The sequence below is a fragment of the Nanorana parkeri genome, unplaced genomic scaffold (genome assembly GCF_000935625.1).
Source record: "Nanorana parkeri isolate BGI_ZX_2015 unplaced genomic scaffold, ASM93562v1 scaffold941, whole genome shotgun sequence".
Lineage (NCBI taxonomy): Eukaryota > Metazoa > Chordata > Amphibia > Anura > Dicroglossidae > Nanorana > Nanorana parkeri.
The window spans coordinates 581,888-608,499 of NW_017307209.1; the positions used below are offsets into that span (position 1 = coordinate 581,888).

At 42.6% G+C, this 26,612-nt stretch overlaps 2 protein-coding genes across 2 annotated transcripts in view; one reads left to right on the plus strand and one right to left on the minus strand.

The window, feature by feature from the left end:
* FRMD3 (FERM domain containing 3) overlaps positions 1-3,031 on the minus strand; it is a 163,851-nt gene extending 160,820 nt beyond the window's left edge. Inside the window, exon 1 of the mRNA XM_018566354.1 lies at positions 3,027-3,031. The gene's annotated coding sequence lies outside the window, so the exon portion shown is untranslated. The remainder of the gene's footprint in view (positions 1-3,026) is intronic.
* A 2,452-nt stretch (positions 3,032-5,483) lies between these two features.
* On the plus strand, positions 5,484-23,699 carry IDNK (IDNK, gluconokinase). The gene is made up of 5 exons (XM_018566359.1): positions 5,484-5,521; positions 9,604-9,634; positions 13,448-13,534; positions 17,123-17,166; positions 23,326-23,699. Exons 1-5 carry the CDS (start codon positions 5,484-5,486, stop codon positions 23,693-23,695), a joined length of 570 nt encoding a protein of 189 aa, XP_018421861.1. The 3' UTR covers positions 23,696-23,699.
* The last annotated feature ends 2,913 nt before the right edge of the window (positions 23,700-26,612 follow it).

Sequence of the window (26,612 nt, forward strand, 5' to 3'; positions counted from 1 at the left end):
CATATGAGAACAAATAGACAAGTCTTCACCTGGCATTTTTAAATGCATAGGCTCGTTTCATAACCCCATTGGGCTTTTTGTGTCTGAAGGAATCATCTGTGTTAAATGTTTCTCAACCTTTTTTCAGTCGCAGCACTCTTCAAAGTATGCAAAATTTTAAGGCACCCCAGTGTAAAAAAAATGAATGTAAAAAAATTACGTGAGGTCTGTACCAGACCCTTATCCTAAATAGAGGTCTGGTATGAATTTTAAGGAGGGGCTCCATGCCAAAAAACAAAACATCATGGTGTTCCCCCCTTCATCATCAGGAGCCCCCTTCACATTAGAGTCCTCAATCTCCCTTCACATCAGAGTCCTACCTTGTTATAATCTTCACTCCTGCCCTCCCATGTGGCAGCATGACAGAGGGCAGGACGGTGAGCAGGTCTGGATGAAGGTGGACATCTGTCCGCTTCTGAAAGCTCTGGGAGGTCCTGGCTGCATCCCGTCCTGAATGAGCGCCATGCATTTCCACTGTGCTGGTGGCCAGCTCGTCTTTACCATGACACTGTGAAAATTGGAAGGCACCCCAGGGTGCCATGGCATGCTGGTTGAGAAAGGCTGGTCTATAGCAATAAATCAGATTCTTCCTTTTATATTTCTTGTGCACATATAAACTAATCTAAAGTCATTTGGTTATTAAAGACAGTTTTTAATTCAGAGATTTTTATGCACAGGGCCCTGTTGGCTTTTCCCCCATTCCTGTTTCTCTATAGAGGACAGTAGGTCCTTAAATGCATGTTCTTGATAGGGCCCCACTCTATGAAATCTAAACATTCCTGTAAATTGCATATTTGTCTTGTAATATTTCTAACAAACAAGGCGCAGCTGGTGCTGTTGTGATGGACACAATCCTCAATCCTAAAATATTAATTCCATTCGTAAAGAACGGAGAGTGCATACAAAAAAATCTTGCAGTGATGAGGGTTAATACATTACGTAAAGTACACCTTGTTCAGGTTTCAATTGCTTTTGTGAGGCACAGTTGAGGAAATTCCTCTTACTTTCTGTGTGGTCATATGGCCAAGATGTGAAGGCAAATCTCTCCAGAGGTTTTACCCTACCCAGCTCTGTTAAAAACAAAGTTGAGCTGTATACATATAAAGCAAACCTTTACTTTGCTCATGTAGGGGAAAGCAGGTTGAGTCTAATGTGTTCCTCTACAGCAGCACATACTCACCTTTCTTTTACTCCCATGCTGCTCTGTTATGCCGCTAGAAGCAAACAAGATGTCTGGTACTTCCAGGTGTGATGAAGCATGTGACTCACTACCCTTCCTCTCAAGTGACAGGACAGGATATTGGTGCTGCACTGCTGTCACAATGGGAAAGCTAGGGAGTCCTCCCATAGCCCAGTGTAAGCTCCCACTAGAGTGACTCCTTTCCTCACTCCTAGCTGCTAAATAGAGTAATGCATGTAAACTAATTGAGTATGTGCTCCTGGGAAAGGCAGTACTAAAGTGAACCTGTTGCTTTGCCTTGCGCAGAAAAAGCACAAGTTCAATGAAAAGGACAGCTTATTATAGGTCCCTCAGGCGGCTTCTATTTACGGTTAGAGCATCCCAGGTTTCTAAGAGCTCTGGCCTGTGTCTTGCCCAGCTCCTGGCAACATTGATTTGAGACTGTGCGATTTTATCAAGTACTACTCAGCCTTTCATTGCAAATAGTGCTGGCTTCCACCTAGTTGACCATCATGAATATTTTGTTTCCACACACATTTTCCAACTTCTTTTTAAGACTGTACCATGATAAGTGATAAAGCAAAGCCATGGCAGCCAACCAGAGATATTTTTTTAAGTAAAATAAAAACCTGACATAAAAAAAACAACTATCAATAGAGCTTATAGCTCTTGAAAAAGAGAGATGGGGAGTAGAGACTACATGGTAGGTGTGTGTGTGTGGTGGACAGGGGGTCCCAGAATAGTCAGACATTAGGGCCTGTTTACACCAGTTCAAATGAACTGCATTGATCTGCACTCTCTGCTCTGGCTCAAGGCCAGAACACATGTGCCCTGTTCACACCACAATGCCATCTTGAGGTGGGTTTCAGTGCGTTGCATTAAAATGCAGACATGCAATTAGAAACCTTTTGACTTCAATATCTCTTCAATATTAGAAGCCAGCGACTACTTGACAACCAGCGACAAGTAACCTCCACAATTTTTCAGTCTGTCCCAACTCCTGCCACTGTTGCTTGTATTGTACATGTATTAACCACGTACACTTAGCAGAATAGAATGAGGGCAATTTATCAAAACTGGACAAAATCTGGAGCAGTTGCCCAGGGCAACCCATCGGCATCTCTCCGTTAAGATTTGAAAATGAAAGAGAGAAGCTGATCGGTTGCCATGCACAGCTGCTCCAGATTTCTTCTGCTCCAGTGTTGATAAATTCTCCCCAATATGTTTGCAATAATCATAGTATTCTTGGTTACAAAATGCCGGCAATGGTCGTGAAGAAAGAATATTGCTTCTTCTATTGTTGATATAGAGCACACTGTAAACTTTATGACTGTAAAGAAGAATTTGAGGGCAAGCCAATCCATCAGGATAATGGCAAGCTGGAATCTGGAGTGCTGACATGGCTAAGCAAGCACTACATCAATAATGGAAACTTCAGCAATACAACGCATTCCCATTGTAAATGTACCTGGACCGTAACAAGTGCATTATAGTGTGTTCTATTACACCATGCATCCACACGAGCCAACAACAAGAGGTGATACTACATTTGTTTTTCATCTTTATTAAAGGAAACATTGGAGAACAACTGATCGGCCTGATGACGTAGTGTTATTCTCTGCGTTTGGAACTAGCACTACTTTCTGGAATTATTAAATGGCACCTGAAAGGAGCTTGAGGTGTGGCATCTTGAGGCGCCCATCTTGACAGGCTCTTTTTCAAGCCCAACTCCAGCCCAAACTCTTCAGTTAATTATGGATGTAGCAGAGAAAGGTTAGAACGTCTGTCAGAGGATACCAAGCATTACAAAAGAGAGGATTATACCTCTATAAACACAACTGCATTGGTCCGCCCCTATCGCTGGCTGCCTCTCTCCCCTTCAGCTGCCTCTTTCCCGGCTGGCCGTCTCCCTCCCCGTCGTGCTTTTCAGGGTCCCCCGGCAAAGTAGTTCAGGATGGAGAACATCCGTTCTCCGGTCTGTTCCGTGTGTACACAAAGCCTTCCCATCTCAGCTGTCACAGGAGAGCCAGCACAGTGCTGTGCTAGAACTCCTGTAGTGGAGGTGACAGGTCCATAAAGAGAACCTGTCACCTCCAAATGCTATCACACAGGGGATTGTTAGCTCCTGTGTGATAGCAATAACATTAAGTGAAAAAATTGATAAAAAGTAAAACATAATAAAATAAAAAGTAAAAAAGAAAAGAAAAAAATAATAAGATACAATAATTTAAAAAAAATAAAAAAGTGATAAAAAAAAGTAAAAAATAATTTTAAAAATTATAAAAAAAAGGATAAAGGATAATAAGACAAATAAAAATTTTAAAAAAGTTAAAAAAATAGTGATAAAAAGTTAAAAAAAATAAAAATAAAACCAACCCTGTTGCCCCTGCCATCTGCATGCGAATAAACGCATGTGTAGGATATTGTGTGTGTGTGCATTAAAGGGTAGGTCTGCTTTTCCAAGTAATTTGGGTAAATGGAATTACCTGCTCAAATCTGGTCCCCTTTCTCTCCCACTATACTTACCTTTTGGCGAACAGTCCTCCCCTCATTGCCTATACGGGTGTACTATCTGTACCCCATACTGTGGTCCAATGCAGCCCTGCGCCATGGATTTTGAATTTTACTCGCATTTTGTTCGTTGGTCAGCGCGGTCTGACCAATGAGAAACGCTTCTTAATACAGTTAAAAACGGTTTTGTTATTTTTTATATCAGGACAAGTAGATTGCCATTAGGAACAAACAGTTTGGGCCCCCACTTTAGTCCTTGGATGAGTAGTTTTTAAAAAAATGTCCACACCCTTGCTGCAGCCTCTCTCCCCATCCACTCCAGTGATCTGCCAATCCCTAAATTGGATGTGAGGACGCCAAGGAACATTCCATTACTGGAGTGAAGGGTGAGAGAGGATGCAGGGACCGGTCTAGCAGCCTGGCAGGACAGAGGTTCAGGTGAGTACACTGAGGGACATTCTATCACTGGAACAAAGAGTGAGAGAGGCTGCAGGGACCAGCCTAGCATCCAGGTGGGACCGAGGTTCAGGTGAGTATATCTTTGTATTTTAGACCCATGACCAAAAAGAGCAATTAACCCTTGCTATGCAGGGGTTGTCCCACTGCAAGTGTTACATTTTCCTCTGCCCGGAGTTCTTCTTTAAAGTAATTGTACTTTTATTGTTGCCCCTTAAGTGGCTACAAAAAAGGCTGTAGTAGATAAGTGATGCTATGATGTAAAAGAAATATGAAAAAGGCCATCATTGGCCTCCTTCTGAAAACACTAGATCCCTGGCTGGTATGCAAACCCACTGGCTATTGCACTTTCTGAGACACTAAAACTGTTCTGTCCGTCAAAAGTCGCACAATTAACACTGCGCATACGAAAATAACTGCGGTCAATTACCGCAAGTCGTCCAGGTTTTTTTTTTAACTACCGCTGATTGAACCTTGCGATAATCAGGGCAGGATGGGGCCGTCGTACGGAAATCGTACGACGGTTCGATCATCGGATGAAAAATTGAGTCCGATAATCGTAAGGTGTATGGGCACCTTTAGGCAGTGCTCCCAGGACTGGCGGCTGGCTCTTTGCTATCTGCCATCATGTCAGGGAGGTGTCCTCTACCCCTGTGGATGGGGAGGGGGCACCTCTCTGAAATGAGAAGGGCACCTCCCTGAAATTAATTTTTTCAGGTTGGGATGCATTAGGTGTGTTGTGTGAAAGCATGCATTAAACACAGGTTACCATGTTTATTGCAATGCTATAGTGTGAACATGCCTCAAAAGTTATTTCTACTTCCTAGATAACTTCTGCTGTGGTTAATGCATGTAACCTGTGTGTATGAGGCCTAGGGCTTATCTGGCATCTGGAATGATACGTTCTGCTTCTGGCACTTTCCTTAAAAAAATATGACAGAGGGCCTAACCCTTCCCCACTCTATCCAAAACTACAACAAAGGTTTCGGCTAGAGCAGGGGTAGCAGCTTTGCATGCCACATGTGGTGCAACTACACATCCCATAATACCTCTGTGTCTGGGAGTCATGCCTGTGAGTGTCAGAGCCTTGCAATGACTCATGGGACTTGTAGTTACACAACATCAGGAGTGCCGAGATTGCTTATCCTGTCCTAAAGATACACTTTAATGACAGGGGCGCGCTCTTGAGCAGTACCCTTATGTAGCCTGCAGGGGCGCTGTAGTGACAGCATGAATACGGGCAGGCAGACGGGATATAGAATCAAGCAGGCTTCCTGGCTGCAGAGCGGACTGAGCAATGATAGTGGTGATAATGGGAGTGAGCGGGTGTGGGAAGTACGTATACCTTGTGTATTTAAGGGTACTTTATATGAGCTGTGATGAGCCTAGCAGTAAGCTGACAGTGCACCATGTGATGTGCTGTATATAAGGGAGGAGGGGGAAGTTGTGTGTTTACATTGGGACATAAGATGTGTGTGTATATCAGTGGGGAGAGGCACTTTTATGACTTTACTATATGGGCAGGAGAAGAGATCACCTACTCTACACTCTACAGCTATAATGATGATGTCAGATGGGCAATTCTGCAACTAGAGACAAATCACAAGTGTCAGGATCACTGAACAGGCTTCCTGTCTGTACCTAGGTGCAGCAAGATGTCGCTCATTCACTGGCCTCATCATTGTCAGGATTACTAGAGACCGAGTTACCCATCTGACATCAGCCTAATGCCTCATTCACACTGGCATTGACAAACCCGCATTCATAGACGCATAAACGCATATAAAGGCCCATTTACACTAGCCCGTCTGCTGAAACACTGTTTTTTAGCAGATATTCTAGTGCGTTATGGCAGCTCCAGCAGTGTGCGTTGTATCGCACCCTGCCGGAGCGGTCGCTGTTTACATTTTTCAATTTAGTTTAAACTTTATGTGGTGTGTACACTGCATTCAGGTCCCCCTCAGCAGCGTGGTGTGCTGTGCTGCCGTGCGATGATCTGCAGTAGCATCCAGTGCGATACGAAAAAAATGCAGCATGTTTGTATGTTATCTGAGCGCAGTGCACCGCCCTTCTTCACAACCCCCGTTGTGGTGTGAATGGGACACAAAAAAAAGTGTTGTTTTCTATGTGTTTTTGCAGTGACCTCCATTGATCTGGCGTGGTACAGTGCAGGTCACCGCAGTATGTGTGAACCGGCCCTAAATGCATCTAATGATTTTAAATGGGGCAGTTCACACTGTGCATTTACCTGTGTTTAGGTGCATTCAGCTTAGCTGCATTTAGGCCTTGCTCACACCATGTCTATTATTTTTTTTATTATTATAGGTATGTATATAGCGCCGACACTTTACGCAGCACTTTACATAGTTGCACATTCACATCCCTGCCCTCAAGGAGCTTACAATCTAAGGTAAGCTGAGTTTTTCTGCACACATGTACGGTGTGAACAGAGCACATAGAAAACAACTGTTTATTATGTGTCCTGTTCACGCCATACATGTGCGGTTGTGTGCAAAAATGCACAGCTCAACAGACGTGGTATGAACAAGGAAATAGAATTATGTGTGTCCAGGGGCCAATAAGATACACGGAATGGGTTTAATTGCATGTATTCTCAGATAAAGGCAAGGTACATCTAAACGCAGGAGAACCTGATCTGGGAAGCATACCGTTTCTTTATACTTCCCAGATAGTTTATCCCGCCTTTAAATGACCTAAGGCCTTATTCACACTTGGATGCATGCTTCCTAGATCATTTTATTGTGCGCTTTGATGTTATTGCTTTAAAGGAGAATTATGGGGAGAGTGAAATAAACTCTTCCCTATTATTAGAGCCGGCATATGACACTGCAGCTGTCACACGTCAGCTCTATAGACCGAGAACTCACATACAGCTGATCGCTCCCTTCCCAAACTTCTCCCTGCAGATAGTAGTGTCTGTCAGTCTCCACTCCCCACAGGGATTCCCCCTCTAGAGAGGCAGATCCAGCTGTCAATCAGACACTGGGGTGGATCCCGACAGTATTGTCGGGATCCATCCCAGCCGCAGCTCGGCTCTGCACTCTCAGCACATATAGGGCAGTAGCCCACCATATGCTGAGTTTTATGTCACAGGAGGACATTAGTAAATATATTCCTGTGACCCTAAAGGGATCTACGTCCAAAACAGGTTGGGCCATAGTCCTCTTTTAAAGTGGGTTTAGCAGCATTACATGTGTTTGGCTGCATATAGAGTTTCTAATCAGATCCTGGATGCACAGAATTCTAATTTCTCCAAACACAACTGAACTGACTGCACTTGAAGGCAGGTAAACATTCAGTTTGAATGATACCATTGAAAAATCATTGAATGCATTTATACGGTATTTTGTATGCATTTAGAAATGTTTTCTTTATGCATTTATCCTCAGGTTTGACATTGCCAGTGTGAATGAGGTCTAAACATGGGTGTTCTAGTGTGAATGTAGACCAAAGGGTTAGCACCCTGCTCAGAAATGTGTATGATAAGGAAATACAATAGGGCAGCCTGTGGCTTTGTTAGCATTGTGGAAGTTTGTGCTCTAATTCCAGCTGGATCCTTGTAGAGAGGGCATGTCTCAAGATACGAATATCTCAGCTGCCTCTTCTGGCTTGTTTTAGAAGGTGCAAGATTCAGGAATATCATTGTGATCCTGACTGTATCATTATTATTATTATAATACGGGTATTATATAGCGACCAACAGTTTGTGCAGCACTTTACAAAATGGTAGTATTTATTCGCGCACACAGACCAGAAATAAGCATGTGCATGTACATCAGGTGTGTGAACTAGAGGTGCACCGAAATGAACATTTTAAAAAACAAAACCGAAATGTCAGGCCGAAACCGAAAATGTTTTTTAATTCAAACTTCACATTTAAAAAACAAATATTTTATATTTATTTTTTATAAACTTTCAAAAATGTTAATATTACACAATCCTAAATGAACAGGAGGTGATGTAGTTCACTTCCCATTCATTCATAATTAAATATATATTACACATACCATGTCCTTAATTATTTACAAACACTCAGCGATCACTGATCTGAGTGTTTGTACCTCGCTCTCCTTCCTGACAGCTGTCACAGGAGGCTGAGCGAGCGGTGTAGGGAGGAGAGCTCGGTCTGACAACTGACTCCTCCCCTGCACCGCTGGCCGGACCCCTTTGACAGCTGTCACCGCCCACACAATGCACTTCTGATCTGTGACAGGAGGCTGAGCAGTGCGGGGAGGAGAGACGCCGGCCGCTCACAGCGCTCTCCTCCCGCAGCGCTCGGCCGCCTGTGACACTTTATCTCCTCCCCGCTGGGACACAGAGCAGCGCCCAGCAGGGAGGAGAGAAAGCAGGGATGCACCGCTATTTCGGCCAATATGTTTTGGCGGCCGATATATCGATGCATCCCTAATGTGAACCCTTTACAGTGGTGGTCAAATTTCTTCATATAGGTGGTATCAGGTGTGGTCCCTGACATCACCACACATACTATTTAGTGAAAGTAATGCTATAGAAAACTTTCTGAGACTGCAGACATGTGACAGGAGATGGTCAAAGCCCACATCCTGCTCACTATTACTGTTTATCCCAATAAACAGATGGGTATAGACCTTGGGTATGCTACAAGACATGGTCAGAGACTGCAGACATGCAACAGGTGATGGTCAAAGCCCACATCCTACTCATGGAGATGGTCAGAGACTGCAGACATGCAACAGGTGATGGTCAAAGCCCACATCCTACTCATGGAGATGGTCAGAGACTGCAGACATGCAACAGGTGATGGCCAAAGCCCACATCCTACTCATGGAGATGGTCAGAGACTGCAGACAAGCAACAGGTGATGGTCAAAGCCCAAATCCTGCTCACTATTACTGTTTATCCTAAATTGGGTCATAGTTGAGAAGATTGTATACATGTTTTCCATCCTAGTCATGTAAAGCTGGCAATTCACGGTCCAGTTGTCAATAACAGAGATTGGATCAATCACACAATAAGGCTTAGTCTATCTCAGATAAGAGTCTGGTATGGATTTTGGAGGGACAACACATCATTATTTACATTTACATTTTAGACTAGGATGTGATTTTTTTTTTTTTTAAGTTGGGAAACACTGCTTTACTCTATACAAAAGTAGAAAAAATAGCTTTCCATACACTTACATTTTGTATCTTGGCATACAGCAGTGAAATAATGAATTCATGTGGGAAAAACAGAATAGTTTTTAATTTATTATTACAATCATTCCCAGCATGCTGGAATATCCCAGACTCACATGGAGTACTTGGGTCACTTATGCTAGTTGTCAGTCCTTTAATAAGCATTATGTTGTCAAATTATAAGAGTTGCACAAGAACGACCAGTCTAAATCATTGTCCCTCCACATCTGTCTCTTACAGAACTGAAGTAGGATCCCAACTGGCAAATAAGGTACGTTTATCATCAAAACTAGAGGTGCACAGAAATGGAAATTTCAAAGCCGAAAACAAAACCAAAATTTTAAAAATTGTCAGGCCGAAACTGAAACTGTTTTTTTATTTTCATTTTGTCAAATTTTTAAAATATTGTATTATTTATTTTTTTATAAACGTTTTAATTTTCTAATATTTATTTTTATATATTTCATTTTTTATTAAATATTTGTATTTTTTACTTTACTTTTAGGGGCTTGGGGGAAATATTAGGGGTCTATACAGACCCCTGATATTTCCCTTTTCAAATAGAAAAAGAGATTGAGAGCACAAAGTCCTCTATCTCTTTTTCTGCAGCCCCTGTTATCAATTAACAGGAATCCTGTATACTGACCGTGTTCGTTGATAACATGAGGACATAGTATGGTTACTATAACCACAGTCATGAATGAACAGGAGGAGATATAGATTGCTCCCATTCATTCATAATTGAGGATATAGTACACATACCATGTCCTCAATTATGTACAAACACTCAGCCATCACTGATCGCTGAGTGTTTGCTCTCCTCTCTGACAGCTGTCACAGGAGGCTGAGCGAGCGGTGCGGGAGGAGAGCTCAGCCTCCTGTGACAGCGCGGGCTGTCTCCGCCCCCACACCGCTCTGCCGGACTGTGATAGGATGCTGAGCGGTGTGGGAGGAGAGAAGCCGGCCACTCACAACCTTCTACTCCCGCAGCGCTTGGCCGGCAGTTACACTTTCTCTCCTCCGCGCTGGGACACAGAGCAGCGCCCAGCGGGGAGGAGAGAAAGAATGGATGCGCCGCTGTATCGGCAGGAAAATGGCGCTTGCAGCATTATGCCAAAAGTGCCATTTTCGGCCGGTATGTTTCGGCGGCCGATATATCGGTGCATCCCTAATCAAAGCAGAACCTATTGGCTAAACAGAACATAGGAGAGTACTGAGTAAAGGGTAATATAGAAACATAACATTCATAGATGACATTTTAATAACATCTAAAGGACAATTTGCTGCTGAGCTTGTTGCTTACCTATTGTCTTAGAGCAAAGGGTAGGCAACGCTGACACTCCAGCTGTTGTGAAACTACACGTTCCATGAGACATTGCAAGACTCTGACAGCCACAGAAGCGCTGCTCATTGGTTAGCTTGGTCAGGTGACTGTGCTGACCAATGAGTGCTCTCCATTTGAGAGCATTATGCTGGATGCTTACTGCAGGGCTGCAGTGCAGTGTATGGTGGACAAACCCTACACTGGCTGCCGCGGGGGGATGGGGGGTGCAGTTGAGAGATTGCAGATTTGTGTGGGCAAGTTAGTTTTCTCATAGCCTCCGTTCACCAGAGAGACCTTCTAACCGCGGTGGATATCAGTGATGCCTATTTGCAGATTAGGAATCAATTGATGATGCATTCAGGGATAGTGATTGTTTTCTGACTACCTGTAATCGTATCACATGCGGTGGTCTGGCGTTTACAAGTGACAGCTACCACTTGTAAACACCAGATTTGGGATTCCTGCTGCAAGAAAACGCATCAGCAATACCTAAGCGCACCTAAAGTTACAGGTGTGAATATGCCCCCCCCCCCCACACACACACACACAGAAATACAAACATACACTTATACACAATGATGGCATCCACCCCCATCCACCCACACAGACGGAAATGCACACATACACAATGATGCAACCACCCACCCACACAGAAATACACACACACACACTTTTACACAATAATGCAACACACACACCCATACACAATAATGCAGCCCCCCACACACAGAAATACACACATACACAATAATGCAACCCCCTTATACACACAAAACAAATGGCAAACACACTCATCAATTTGTTACCAGCTTTACAGCAAGGTGCACATGGAAGGGCCTACAGTAGAAACAGCAAAAAGTTTCCCAGCACACTAACCAGCCAGCATGCAAAAAAACTTGTCTCACCGCTAAGGTTAAAAACAGAGGTTTAGATACACGTCTTCTGCAGAAAATGTGGAAGCTGCACAGCCGCGTCAAGGCACCTCTAAATAGTGCAGACTGTGGGATGAATCTTGACCTTTTTACAATGCTGTTTAGAGCAACATTTGGCTCCGAGTATCATCAAGGGACAACTATTTGCCCTTGCAATTTTATTCCAAAGACCCCCTAGTAGGGATGTTCAGATACCAGTGCCGATACTTGGCATTTTCACGAGAACTACCAGGGTTGCAGCTATTGCAGCTGGGACCTGGCTCTGGTCCTCCACCACTGTCCTAAAATCATTAGTCTGTATTGTTTTAGAAAAACTGTCACATGACAATAAACAAAAATGTATCAGTACTTGTAAGTACTTGGGCAAGTATCAGTACTTTTACTTGAAACAATGGTATCAGTGCATCCCTTTTATATATAGTTATTTTAAAAATTATACATTAAAACAGGGATGAACAAATTCAAGGAGCTACGTATGCTCCTTAAAAATGACAGATGCCTCCTAACTTTTGAATTTTTCTCTAGTCTAGTCTTGGAGCTGGAAAAGTATCTGTACATGTACTTGTACCGATTACGGTACTTGGTATCTGAACATCCCTACCCCCTAGCCTTCCATGCTTTGGCCAAGGATTTTTTACAGGGTGACTCTCATGTGGCTCCTGCTGTACAAATGCCTGTGACTCTGGGATCTAAATTTGGTACTATGCCACTTTAGAGAACACGTTTTGAACCTATTCGGGAATCAGGGATATTTCCCTTTCCATTCTCACAAGGTTACCTTCCTTGCTGCCATCACCTCTGCAAGATGTGTACCTGAGCTGATGACTTTATCCTTTGAAGAACCCTTTTTGATCTCACACAAGTATACATTCGTAATGAGGTCTAGAGCCTCCGTCGATTCTAAGTTAGTTTTGGCCCTTCACCTCAACCAGGACATTGTTCTTCCACCTCTCTGTTCGGCTTATGTACATCTGGAAGAAGGTTCCCTTCACTACCAGAATATAGTTCGTGCTGTGTGGGTTTCCTTCTCTGCCATTGCTTTCATTAGAAAGACTGACTCCCTTTTTGTCATTCCTGGTGGTACTCTTAAAGGAGAGGCAGCACTATACTAGAACATGTGCTGGCCTCCTTCAGAAGAATACACTGGTGTTTTCATCTTCTACTATTTCAGGGGTAGTATGTGGGCATATGTAGTGTCGGGGAGAAAGGAAGCCTAGGCATCACATGTCTTCCATGTCAGACGTGATGCGACCTGTAAAGTCTATATTTGTGAATATACAGGTGAAACTCGAATAATTAGAATATCGTGCAAAAGTAATTGCAGTAAGTGCTGCAAAAGGGGCCCAAACCAAGTACTGAGTACATATGCATGCTTGTACTTTTCAGAGGTCCGATATTGTTCTATGTACAATCCTTGTTTTATTGATTGCATGTAATAATCTACTTTTTTGAGGTTGTGGATTTGGGGTTCTTGGGGTTTTCATGAGCTGTAAGCCATAATCATCACAATGATGACAAATCACGGCTTGAACTATCTTGCTTTGCATGTAATGAGTCTCTCTCATATATTAGTTCCACCTTTTAAGTTGCATTAGTGAAATAAATGAACTTTGCACGATATTCTAATTATTCGAGTTTCACCTGTAAACTTTGCATTACTGAGTTCTCATTTCTATACATGTGCTCATCATTGGATAACTCATCATTGGATTCCACTTTTAGTTAAAATGTCCTCAAATATTACTTTTACTTAAGTCATTAGCCTAGCCATAAGAAATCTATTGTCTGTACAGCCAAATTACAAAGCACTCTGCTTGTTTCCTTGTAGCTATGTTGGAAATTCTATGATGCAGATGATTATCATCCACATAGCAATAAACTGAAGATGGGAAAAGGGATCCCATTAAATGATCAGGTAAATATATTTTAGCCTTATGATAATAAGATGTGATACTAATTTCTGAAATGTAAATATTTTAAATGATATTCTCATTAGAATATTTCAAAATAAATATGTAGCTCTTATGACGGAGTGATTATGGGTTACTGAACATTCGGTCCATTAAAGCACCCTGGAATGACTGGGTACTTTGAAATTCAGACACTCTTTGGGTCGCTGTAGTGGACCAATAGTTTGTCTCTGATAGGAGAGAAGAAAAAGGGTTTGGGGCCAGGCACTGAAAAAAAAGTACAAAAAGTGTCTGCAATCTATAGCACCTAGCTATTTCTGCCACCTGGGATACTTATATTGAAAATAGATATAACTTGCAAGGACCTCAAGGTTCCAAGCAAAGTGACAGTGTCTCTGGAAAGGGCATCCCAGACCCCCCTAAAATCACCTGCGCTCCCTCGCAACTCTTTGCTTCTATGTAATTTGTGGCACTTCCGGTATGGAGGAGCTGTGACCTGCTCCTTAGTGATGGTGCCTTGGCCTAGCAGACAATTGCTTCCCCAGGTCTCTGACTAAGGATGGATTCATACTATTTTCCGGACCAGATCAGGAACATAGTGCATTGCATTTTTGCCGCAATTATTTTTAGCTTAAAATGGTCTTACAGGTGTGTTCCAGTGCGTTCCATGCGTTTTTGATGTGTTCCAGTGCATTCCAGACCAGGCAAAATAAGACAAGCAGTATTTTTCTGGTCTGGTCTGGAACGGACTGCGCTGGTGGGAACAGAAGTCAGAAATAGCTTAGGGATACATTGGGATGCATTCTGGTCTGGAGGTAATCTGGATGGCGTGTGAATGGACCCTAAGACCTCATTCACACCAAAACTGCATTGAAAATGCATGCGTTTTAGCCATTGCGATGCGTTTTGCTGCATTTGGATTCGTTTTTTGTTTTCTTTTCTCAAAATGCAAATCTGACCATATGTCACTTCCTTCTTCCTGTCTCAGCACTTCCCTCTTTTCTATCGCAGACATGCTTCCTTTGTTTGCAGGCATGGTGTTATTGTTGGCTACAGTCATTCTCAGCCAACGTAGGAGGAGACGTCGTTATTGGGTGCACCCCTTGCAATTTTTGACCTTACATCATGATTTGAGGGCACACCCGGAAAAGTTGTTTTCATGCCTCCGTATGTCTATTGAAAGGTATTTATGTACTCTGTGTACCACGGTGGATTCGTGAGTATTGCATACTGTTTAAATTTTTCTCTTTTTTTTTGCGTTGTACCGCGTTTCACCGCGTTTTTCGTGCGTTCAGTCATGTTCCTGTGCAGCTAAAATAGTGCAGGCTGTACTTTTTCTGGCTGCATCGGAACTGACAAGTCTGGTGTGAATGGAACAGCATAAACCCATAGGAAATCATTGTGTTGCGTTTTTGATGCAGCTCAAAAACGCAACGGACTGCATCTGGTGTGAATGGGCCCTTAGACAATATCAGCACTGGCGCAGGAGCAAGGTGCTGCAAGGGGCCGCAGGTACGGTGAGTATATGGGGCAGGGAAGCCCTTTGCAGAGACACTGTTGCAAAGTTTGTAACCATCCTTACAAGGCATTTCTTTTTAATATACAGACCTAACTTTTGCATGATTACTTCATTTAACTGAAGGACACAAATAAAGAGTTACATGCACTTGTTGATGGCACGCTAAAAAACTTGGTTCAGGCCAATTACTCAGAAGGCACTGAAACCAGTTGGTCAGCATTGCAGCTAATCATATAGCACATTCAAAAGAAAATCAGCAGTAACAATCCCCATATTTGCTAAATATATATCCTCCTTCCTGACAGCATTCCTTGACCCCCCAAAAAAGAATCTCCACACGTGTGTGATTGCTATACAATATGTTTCTATTGTGTCTTCCTACCCAAATGAGTTTTTAGTGACCTAAGTGTCTGCGCTGCACATTCACCTACATAGTCATCTGCCTTTTGCCAGCAAGTCAGCAGCATCCTGCAATACATCTTGACTAAACTGTTAGCTGAGGTGATAGCTGGGCACTGATAAATGCTGACTGATCGTGACTTCTCCCCTGGGGGTCCCAGCACATATTAGACTGAACTGGGAAACCTATCACTCATCTTTATCATATCTGACAAGTACCGCTCTTCTCCGAAGAAAAATACTTGGAAAGAAATGTCTGTAAGCAGTACACTGGCCTTAAATCAATTCCTGGGAGAAGCTTCAGTTGTTCCTCTTCTCTGCCTTCTTTCTCCTAGAAATTTCCATAAATAATATAGCCACACCAGAATTTTAGCTTCTAGCTGTGCTGTTTAAAAAGAAGTTATAAGGTTATACAATAATATCCTTCTTAAAGCAAACACCATACTGAGCACATGATGACAAAAACCAGATATTACTTTTAATGAAAACTGCATGCCAAAATGGTCTCCCCAACCTTGGAGGAGCATGGCTGACCTTAACTCTTCCAGTATAATCAGAAAATAATATAATCAGAAAATAAAAAGATGCAGAATTACAAGCAAAGTGTTACCAAGGAACACCCATACATATACAGTTGTCTCCACTCCCTTTGTCACTGCTGTGTAGGGAAGATGGCATCTTCCACCTCCCTCCCCAAGAGCTGAGACTTTGATAGCAGTCACAGGAGAATATTTGTAACTATCTGTAGGCATCTCTTCAGAAAAAGTTATTCTGCTGAATTGTAGGCCAAAGCCGTCCCAGACATGTCAAGTCAGTAGGAAAATCCTGGTGACATCCTTTACTAATTGGGTGAGTGGGCGTGGGAATGCAGAATATGAATGACTTTCAGAATCTCTGGGTGATTCGAGTTGTGTAGACACTATTTTGGGTTAGGTCAAGGGAGATAATATAACATCTGTGACCTACCCACCAACACTACTGGCCAACACGATTAGACAGGTAAGAATAGCTTGTCCAGCTACTGTTGTAAACTAATGCCAGAGGTGTTTTCAGCGCAACTTGGAGTCACTCTTTATAGGTTAAAATATGAATGGTCACCTGAGATAACCATTTGTGTTTACTGAAGCGCTGGCAAACTCAGAGCACTAAAAACAGCTTGACCATTCCTTCACTTCTGACTGTACTTTAGGGTCTATGGCCACTTTCAGATGAGGCTGAACTGAAGAGGATTGCACCTCAAATGCAGCAGTAGGGTGTTGTACTATGTTAGCCATTGATCAATGTGGAAAGTGTGGTGTTTAGGTGATACCCTCCAATTTTTTTAATAGCGTAATTTTGCCTATTATGAGTATAAGCTGCAAACCATCCACATCTTCCATGCACATAAAAAAAAGGACAGGGGGGACCTCCCATGCACAGAAAAAAAGAACAGGGGAAGGCAAGTTAATGAATGCTAAAGGGAGAAAATGATTCTGCTTTCATTCATGTTTGTTGTAACTCCATTGTGGGAACAATTGTTTTCTCTAACCCGGCAGCTGGGCTGTGGATTTGAGGGTACAGTTATAACGAGCATACTAAGATCACTGATCATAATGCCAAATGGAGATATGGCTGTGTGTATATCTGCCTGCTAGGTTTTAACCCACAGGAATGTTTTTTTGTTTGCCATTCACAGGATAGACATCCATGGCTCTGTGATCTTCATAATCTGATATTGAGGTGAGCAAACGTCTACAAAAATATCTGATAAAACATATTGGGGGAATTTATCAAAACTGGAGCAGACAAAATCTGGGGCAGTTGCCCATGGCAACCAATCAGCATCTCTCTTCAGTTTGCTCAGGTAAGATTTGAAAATGAGACATAGAAGCTGCTCATTTGTCTGCTCCAGTTTTGATAAATTCCCCCCATCGTCTTAGCTGGAGATAAGAATGTGCATTCCCCTCTCTCCTCAATAGCTATCAACATGTATATCTGGTAAAGCTGAGAGTGCATCTTAATGGAAGAAAAAAATTGTTCTTTACTGGTTAAAATCTGATTACTATCTATAGTCCGTGGCTGTCTGTGGCTATAGGAGCTGATATTGGGCACTGGTATCAGAGCTGCTTTCACTACCTAGAGTCACTGACCTGGGGAAGGCATGCATAATTAAGACTTTATTGGCTGATTTCACAATCAGTATGGTATTCTATGTATTTCTACCCATTAAAGTGGTTCTAAACCCTCCTGTTTTTTTGCCTATATCTACTGCTGACAAGCAGTAGATATAGGCAAAAAGTAAAAAAAAAAACACTTAAACAGCGGTTTAGACTGACCTTATTATTGCTGCGCGCTCCCGCGGCGAGAGTCCGGAACTGTTCGTGCGGCCGCAAAGGATCTAGGGGTGGGCGCATGCGCAGTTCGGATTCTCGGCCGGGAGACGAGCAGAGACGCAAGGTTAGTCTATGGACGGCGTGCACCCGCCTGCAGAGACCGCTGGATCAGAAGTGCCTGTAAGCAGAGAGGAGTCAGCGCTGGATGGGAGAGCCGCCGCACCGCTGGAGGGACAGATGAAAACATCAGGAAAGAAGAAGATCGGATTAAGAGACATCATTTAAGGTAAGTGCTGGCATTAAAATGGGGGGGGGAGGGAAAAATGTCACTTTAAATTGTATGTAAATGAAAATACTATATTTGTGTAAATGGTTCCCTTTTCGCTCTGTAGATGAAGTTGTGCAAGGTTTCTTATCTTTATGTGAGACAATTTTCATAAATACCTGTTGATTCTGACAGTCTCTGATGTCTCTCTCTAAGGCCTTTCTAAATAGGATAACCATCAGCTCCCAGTTCTGTAGTATGCTGGTCTCCCTGTGCTTCTTCTGCAGTCTATTCCCTCTGCTGGTTGATTGATAGCTGCTCTGACCATTTAGCAGTCGAGACAGGAATTTCTTCTACATAAAACCTATAGCTAAAGGCTGGAAAGTGTTAGAATCACTGCCAGGGTTTTTATTGCTGTTTGTGTCCCTGTTAGGGAAATTCACACTTTCTAATTGTCCTGATCACCATGGCTACCAGGAATTTAGTTGAGAGTAAATCCAAAAGTTTCAATTTCCACCAGAACAAAAGTGGAAAGGGAGTCTTCCAATAGGAAAACTTGTTACTGTGACAACTGTCTAAGAGCGGATTTCCTCTCACTTTGGAAGAATATTGTTTCACCTCCAGGTGAGTCTACAGGACAGGAAATGAATGGAAATCTCCCTAATTAGGCACAGATGGCAAAGAAAAAACTGTAACTGGTTTAACTCTCCCTCAGGCCAGGTTCACCCCATTTCCCGGAGCAGACCTGGAATGTGGTGCACTGCGTTTGTGCCATGATTTTACTGTGTTCCGGACCTTTTTTTTATAGCTTAAAATGGGCTTTCAGGTGCGGTCCAGTGTGTTCTAGTGCGTTTGTATGCGTTGTTGATGCGTTCCAGTGCATTCCAGACCAGAGAAAATTAGAAGAGCAGTATTTTTTTTGTTTGGTCTGCGCTGGTGTGGGCAGAGCCCAGAAATACCATAGGGATACATTGGGATGCTTTTTTGGTCCAGGAACAAACTGTTCTGGTGTTGACATGATCAGGACATGGTATGAACCAGCCCTTACTCTACCTAAAATTTTAAAAAAAGTTTTGATTAGATATTCTTTAAGTGCCCTTTTTGTTGGAAACCTCGGCCTGTTACAATTAGTGGAAAAATAATGGATGTACTGGCAGGATAACAGGTAATAAAGCGTATATGTTACAGAGGGATTCAGAGAAACAAATAGTACTTTGTTAATACTAGTGACAGGCTGCATGTCATTGTCATTTTTCATTTTTTTCCAATAGTTCTACTTTGAGGAAAACTGAATTGAAGCTGTCATGTAGCACCATCTGTAATAAAATAAGGCAAAGGATGGCACAGGGAACTACCAGATGCTAGTTGCAGACATACTTCTTGTACATCTGATATAAGCAGTTATCATCAGGTCAACTGAAGGAAGCCGTGCAAAAGCAGATGGCTGCCTTAGTAAAAGGTGAAACACAAGACTTACTTCATTTAATAAAATAATCATGCTTTTTCATTGTGCTAGTTTCCTTCATGTGATGAAATAACGCAAAGGCTAAATATTTAGTTTTGATCACTGTCGGAATGATTATTGAAGCACTCATGCACAAATGCTCTACAAAGAAATAATCAGTGACCATAAAGGAAAGCTCATTTCAGGCCGAGCGTAACACTTGTACGCTCGTCAGTGCTATGTAATTGTTCGTTTATGTAATTCTGTGTTAATGCTCTACAGAACAGGAAGCTTCCCATGTGATATTAGCGTGGTATATCAATATATAATGTGGCTGTTTGGATGGATGGATTTAGGTTTTAAAGGTTTAGTACACCCGGGGCAGATATCGATTTTTGTTATAAGCTGCTGAGTTAAACAACATATTGGTTACTTACGTCTCTTGGAGAGTCTGATGGTGAGATCTCTGCAATTGGCTTTCCAGACCTGCACATGAATTTAGCTATTACTGTGGGCCCATTCTACTTTCTGGATTTTTCATGTCATTTATATTATGCAAAATACAACCAGAAGATTTGAGACTCCCCAAAGTGGGAGGACATGTAGCCAGGCTGTATAACTGGAAGACCCTGTCAGTGTATTCCCCAAGAGAATTAAAAATCCATGAAGCAACTCAGCTTGCCAGACACTTTATAAATAAAATATTATTTGGGGGGGGGCTGACGTTTTAAAGCAGAAGAGAGCACACAAGATTAGGGAAGGGAATGCAACTTTGACTTTCCAATGTATAGGTATCAAAATACGGTCTAAAATATTGAAGTCTGTGAAATAGATTGGAGTCATGTAGGCTTCTTACAGACAACCTCCATTTTCATACTCTGACCTGGTCAGATACACTCCCTCCTCTTCTCTGCAGTACAAGTCTTTAGCAGGAGGCTTGTGCTGAGAAGGATGCTTGTTACTCAGCTCTGCCAGTACAGTGTTGGAGCATAACTCAGTGTTTTTACTAGGAGAGAAAAGATATTATAATGCATCTCCAGCAAAAATCAGTCACAAATCAATTAGGCCAATATTGTTGCAGCAGGCAGAGCCAATGGTAGAACTGCTGTTAGCTGTGGGATAGTGAGGGGATGATAAAGAGCTCACAACAGTGTTCTTCTAGTAAGAGAGGTTGCCAATTCGTAAATGTACTTGGTGATTATTTGGTTCTCTTTAAGAAGACACCAGGGATCTAAACAGACCCCTGTTGTCTCCACTTTCTGTTCAAGAATTAAATCAAGTCCTAAATCTACTCCTCTACTTCTAACTGGCACATGATTGACGCTGAACCAGGAAGCAATCAGGTTCAATTCAAGTTCTAGGTTCAATTACACTTACAAATAGATCTGCGAACATTTAAGTCACATTTACCGATCATGTTGCTCTCCATCCTGAAGAAAAAAAACTGGCAATGAGGCCAGCAAGAAGAGAGAATGCAGGTCTCATTGCAGGGACAGCAGCCCTCTGCTAGCAGCGCCAGTGAGGGAGCAAGTTTGTGGCCATGACAGCCGCTGATCACATCCACACATAAGAAAAGGAGAGCCCCAGGCACAGTATGACTGTAGGCTTGTGGCTGCTAAAGTGGCCATGAGCTTACAGTTAGGGTACATGCACCCACTGTAAGGTCTGCTGCTCTGTCAAAACGTTTTTTCTTCTTTTTTTTTTTCAATCCCTGTAACACTAGGACAAGAAATGATGGAATGGAGACAAGAAGTCAGCGATAGCAGTAAATACATGGCGGAGGTTCTAACCTTTCCACACTCTACTAAAAATTTGATTTTTGTTGCTACCTTTGTCAACATTGAAGAGTGTTCCCATATTCCAATACCTCTGACCCCCCCATCACAGCAAGGAGAAATCTCTGCAATGGGGACACATACAGCAGTGACCTGACAGTGGTTGTAACTCTTTCTAATGCTCACAAAACAAAAATGTTTGGGTTGGAGTTAAGCTTTAAGCCAGGAGTAGCCAAACTCCGGACCTCCAGCTGTGGTGGAACTATAAATCCCATGAGGCATTGCAAGATTCTCACAGCCACAGACATGACTCCCAGAGAGAGATGCATCATGTGATTTGTAGTTTCACCACAGCTAGAGGGATGGAGTTTGGCTACCCCGGCTTTAGGCATTTGAAGGGTTCTTGATAAAAACATCTGTTAGGTTTTTATTGCTGTGCTCCAGTTGGGGAGATTCCCCTTCTGTCCTGTTCTAGTGACATGTCAAAAATCTCCTCAGCTGGGACTTTGTGGTAAAAACCTGAAAGAGGTTCCAACCTGAATTAAACTTATTTACAAGTGGTATCACTGCCCAGCACCATTACACAAAAGTTTTCTCCTCCATCCCAGACCTTAGTTGGCGTTGCAGCGAACTGGGAGCAAGCCTGCTTCACGTTTGGTGGTCCTGTTCTGCAATCCACTCCTTTTTGGGATGCTGTTTTTTGCCTATATGCCCATGTGACAGGATCTTCTCTATACCTTTCCCCTAAGGGAGTGCTGTTATTCATTTTATTGGGTTCCCTACTTACAGTCAAGAAGGGAGTTCTACGTTTTCTGGTGTCCAGGCAGATGACGGTCGCAGGCAGCCCCCTCTATTTGGGAATTTGTATCGGGGGTGACTTTTTTGATGCGACTGGAAAACTAGTTGCACAGATACAAGACTGATACTCAAAACTTGTTGAAACGTGGAGTGTTAGCATATAATTTCCTGCTTCAACCTATATCAGATCATTCCTAGACTGATTTTTAATGGGACTGGATGTACTGTATGCCATTTTGACAGGAGCATTACCCGACCCCCCTGGCTGTTCTGTTTCCTGTGGACTCTTTACATTTTCTTTCTTTCTCTTGCTTTCTTTCTCCAGCTCTCTGCAACCTCTTTTCTTGCCCACCTTCTTCCACCTGTCCAGCAGTTATTTCAATCACAGAGGCGAGCATCACACGTGGGCGTTGCTTAGGGCCGTTTGCATACAAATGCATCCTGCTAAGTAATGCCCACTCCTCTAGACTGACATTCACCCATCAAGGCACTTGATATTTGCATAACTCCTCCCAGGAGCCAGGGTGCTGTGATGTTTTCAGAAAGCTTTGTACAGCACCCTGCCAGCCCCTCCCACCAGCCATGATATACATGCAATGCATAGAGCAGCACAGAAATCCAGTGATTACATCACTGGATCTACAATAAGGAATGCAATAAAAATGGAAAGCTTCTATTTCATAATGTTATTAGCATGTTGATGGGGGGAGGAGAATCTAAGCAGATTAAACTTCAGCTTGGAGAGCTGCATTTGCCACATACAATTTTGAGTAAGGTAAGGAAAGTTATTGCTTGTCTGGCCCTTTGGTTCACTTTCAAAAGCTTGGCAAAGACCTGAAATCTGTTCTGTTCAATGCTTATCTGATGTTGACCTTTGTAATGTCTGTGACTGGTTACACAAATGAGTGAAACTAATTGTAACCAAACTAAACTGGACCAAGTAAAAACAGTATGGACGCAGAGTGTTCTGCACTGGCTTTCTACGCTTTCTTCTATTGCAATCTAAAAAAAAAGAGAAAAAATAACTTGAAGGAAACCTACCTTAAGGCACAGGGGCTGTTGTTGCTAGTTCCATTTCTAGTTCATAGACATGAAAAGAAAGTCATATCGGAACACCTGATTTGCAAGTTCCAAGTCAGCCCCCAGGAGAACCTCTCTTGACAGTTTTACTTTAAGACCTCTCACAGATTAAACACAGAGTTAGGAAAAGCTTTCCAGATTTGATAAAAGCAGAAGGATAGAAAGGATGGGTGTGATGGTCATGTCTGTGTATTCTGTTCTTAGTGACAAAGCCTGCGGTCAGCATGTGGTGTTAGCATGCTCTGCATTGAAGAAAGCCTACAGGGAAATGCTGGCTACTGGGGCACAATCATGTACATCTGACAGACAGCAGCAAGAAATCCAGGATCCAGATCTATTCTTCATCCACTTACAAGGTTCATGGAAAGTGATCTCGGAGAGGTTTCAGAAGAGGACAGGACATTTCATGCCGGTGGAATTGTTAGCATCACAGTTTGACACTCTGGAGCCTCCAGCAGCACCTGAACATTTCATGACAGTAAATGTGGAGAAGGACGTTTCACAGATTGTTTCAGAAATACAAAGTGTGTTAGAGGATAAGATGCAAGGCCCCGTTAGAGCGGAAGTGGACTGATCCAAGGTTGTGTTATCAAGGATCACCTTTACCATAGTGTGCCATGGCAGCAGGGTGGGGAGAACATCCGATATTCCAGTGTCTTGACTTTTTTTACTCACTTGTCTGGTAAAATCCAGGAGCAGGGTTGTAAAAGGGGTGAAGGGTGTACAAGTCATCCTACAGCTTAAAGTGTATTTGCACTTTTGCAGTCTATTTATAACATCTCACTCACATTTTTTAAATGTGTTTCTTGCACAATACATGCTCTAGTCTGAAAGAAAAGTTGTTCTCTGTACTGAGTTTTGCTTTGGAATGCAAAGTGGGCTGGGCAGGTTAACATAATTCACCCTGTCTTTATTGTGCTGGCAGATTTCATTAACAGTTGTAGTCCAGATCTGACACTGTCTGTCCTATCAAAGGGTTAAAGAGTAATTCCACTTTCCTAGGTGAATTTGGTAAAATGGAATTACTAACTCTAATCTTGCCCACTCTCCTCGACTTCTATACTTAACTTTTGGCAAACGCTCCTTCCCCTCCACCGGTGCAGGTGTACTATCCGTACCCCGTACTGCCGTCTAGCGCGGCCCTGAAGTTTGCAGGCAAATGGCAAGCACTCATTGGTCAGTGCAGTCACCTGACCGCGCTGACCAATGAGAAGCACTTTTTGCTAAGAAGCGGTCACCTGAGTGTGTTGACCCATGAGTGCTCGCCATTTGCGAGTAAAATTCAGAATCCAGAGTGCAGGGCTGCGCTAGATGGCAGTACAGGGTACAGATAGTACACCCGCACCAGTGGAGGGGAAGGAGTGTTCGCCGAATGGTATGTGTAGCGGGGGGGTTGAGAGAGGGCCAGATTGGTGGGGGTAATTCTATTCTCCCAAATTAACCTGGGAAGTGGAATTACCTTTTAAAGGTCTAGAAATGTATGTTAATAAGAGGAAGCGCATGATGTCCCTAGTCTTTCTATGAGGACAGCCAGAGTTTCCTGTCACTTCGAGATCGAAGCTTGCAAAGGCTGCACAGATACATCTAAAGGTAAGAAATATTGTTTTAGTTTAATTATTTTTAGGTATACTGTGTGAATGGGGACCCATAACAAACATATAGTGGGGTTTTCTCAGATAGAATGTATTTCCACATTTGCAGCCAAATTGGGATAATACTTATTTTATATTTGTAACAGATAAGCAAAAAATGTTTAAAATACTTACAAATTGCTGCTTTTCTCTAAACCATATTTTTCTCTGGAATGCAAGGGGGGTGAGGAGTAAAGGTTTAGCCTAATTAACCCTGTACTGGCAAATCTCCTTATCAGTTGTAATCTAGATTAGAACACTGTCCTAACAAAGGGTTAAAGATCTAGAAGCATGGTATGTTAATGAGAGGAAGCTCTAAGGCTGGGCACACACCTTACAACCATCGCAAGACTTTTGTCTTGCAATGGTTGTAAGGTACTTAAAAAAACGTACGATCTGCCTATCTTGGACATGCAGACCGTACTTGCGATGATCACAAGCCGCGCCCCCCTGAGGGGCGGGCTTCCGATGATCGCAATGCCGAACGGGCGGTGAGCGCTTGCGCTCACCGGCCCGTCCGGCTTTTATCGTACGAACATGCTACAGACCCGCCGAACATTGTACGATGCTCGGCGGGTTTTCGAACATGTTCGTAAGTTAAAAGTCGTGCAACCTTACAGTAGTAGAGGTCGCACGGCTTCCACACACCTTACGATAATCGTACAATCGCGGAATTTCCCGCGATTATCGTACGATTATCGCAAGGTGTGTGGGGACCTTAAGCGTCCAAAGTTTTTCTATGGAGGCAGCCAGATTCAAATTGTACAAAGACGCTCCAAAGGCCTTCTACACACATATGAAAGGTAAGAAATATTTTTGTAATTCTTTTTAGGTATAAGGTGTGAATGTGAACACATAAACAGACATATAGAGGGTTCTTCTCAAATGTGACTGCAAAAGTGGAAATACACTTTAAATTGACTCTGTCATAAGAAAAGTATAAGGCTGCTGGCCCTCTTTTGAAAATGCTAGTTGCCCTGTTGTGCTGTGTCTAGCACCCATACTTTTATATCGTAGACCCAGAACCATCCTGATGTAAGTGACCCAGAAAAGTATCAGAATTCCTTCTTCCTAGACTTGTTTCAGGTCAGAGACTCTGACATCATGGAAACCAATGCATCGGCTTGACAACCAAGAAAGTAATATTCTTAAAAGAAAACGAAAGAAGACAGTATGCAAGTAATACAAATGTTTGAGACTCTCTGTACTTGTATGTAAAATATTTGTAACTGAAACAAGATAGAACAATAAATGGATAAATCTGTACATAAAATGTCATGGTAACACGGATGTATACAATTCCACAATGTCTGCAAAGCCTTGTTCTGCCTCTGTGCTTTCAGTTCACAAGGGAATTCCTTTTCAAAGCTGCCAGTGAATGTTCAGCGTGCGTATTCCCTTAGCCTGGCTCGAATATGTGCCAGTGAAAATCTCCCATACGTGTCAGCAAGTTCATTGATGTGTGGATTCTTTTTTCCTTATTCTAAGCCAGAATGCCTTCTCCTTTCTTCTGAACTGTATACCACCTACATGTGTAATATAATATACATTGAAAATCTCCCAATACATGTGAACTTCTCTCAGGGGTCACATCCTTGTAGACACAAAATCTTTATAACTAGACTTGCTCTCTTAGAATTTTACATTAACCTCGGATAGCAGGTCCAGTGGGAAGGTTATGTAAGGGTTTTACTCTATTGGCTGTATAACATGGTACTGGACATAATTTAGAGTCTACACCCTTTTTTGTCAGTTTTGAAGCACAAGAACATAGAAGCACAGCCAAATACATTAAAGTGACACTAAACTCAGGAGTTACATCTTAAAAATACATTCAAGTACCTTAACTATTACCAAAGA

Bases quoted from the DNA above. Each gene is read 5' to 3' on its own strand.
- IDNK (XM_018566359.1), top strand. From the start codon at position 5,484: ATGATAGTGGTGATAATGGGAGTGAGCGGGTGTGGGAA. The intron at 5,522-9,603 runs GTACGTATACCT...TGTCTCTTACAG, and splicing joins GGAGTGAGCGGGTGTGGGAA to AACTGAAGTAGGATCCCAAC. The intron at 9,635-13,447 runs GTACGTTTATCA...GTTTCCTTGTAG, and splicing joins GATCCCAACTGGCAAATAAG to CTATGTTGGAAATTCTATGA.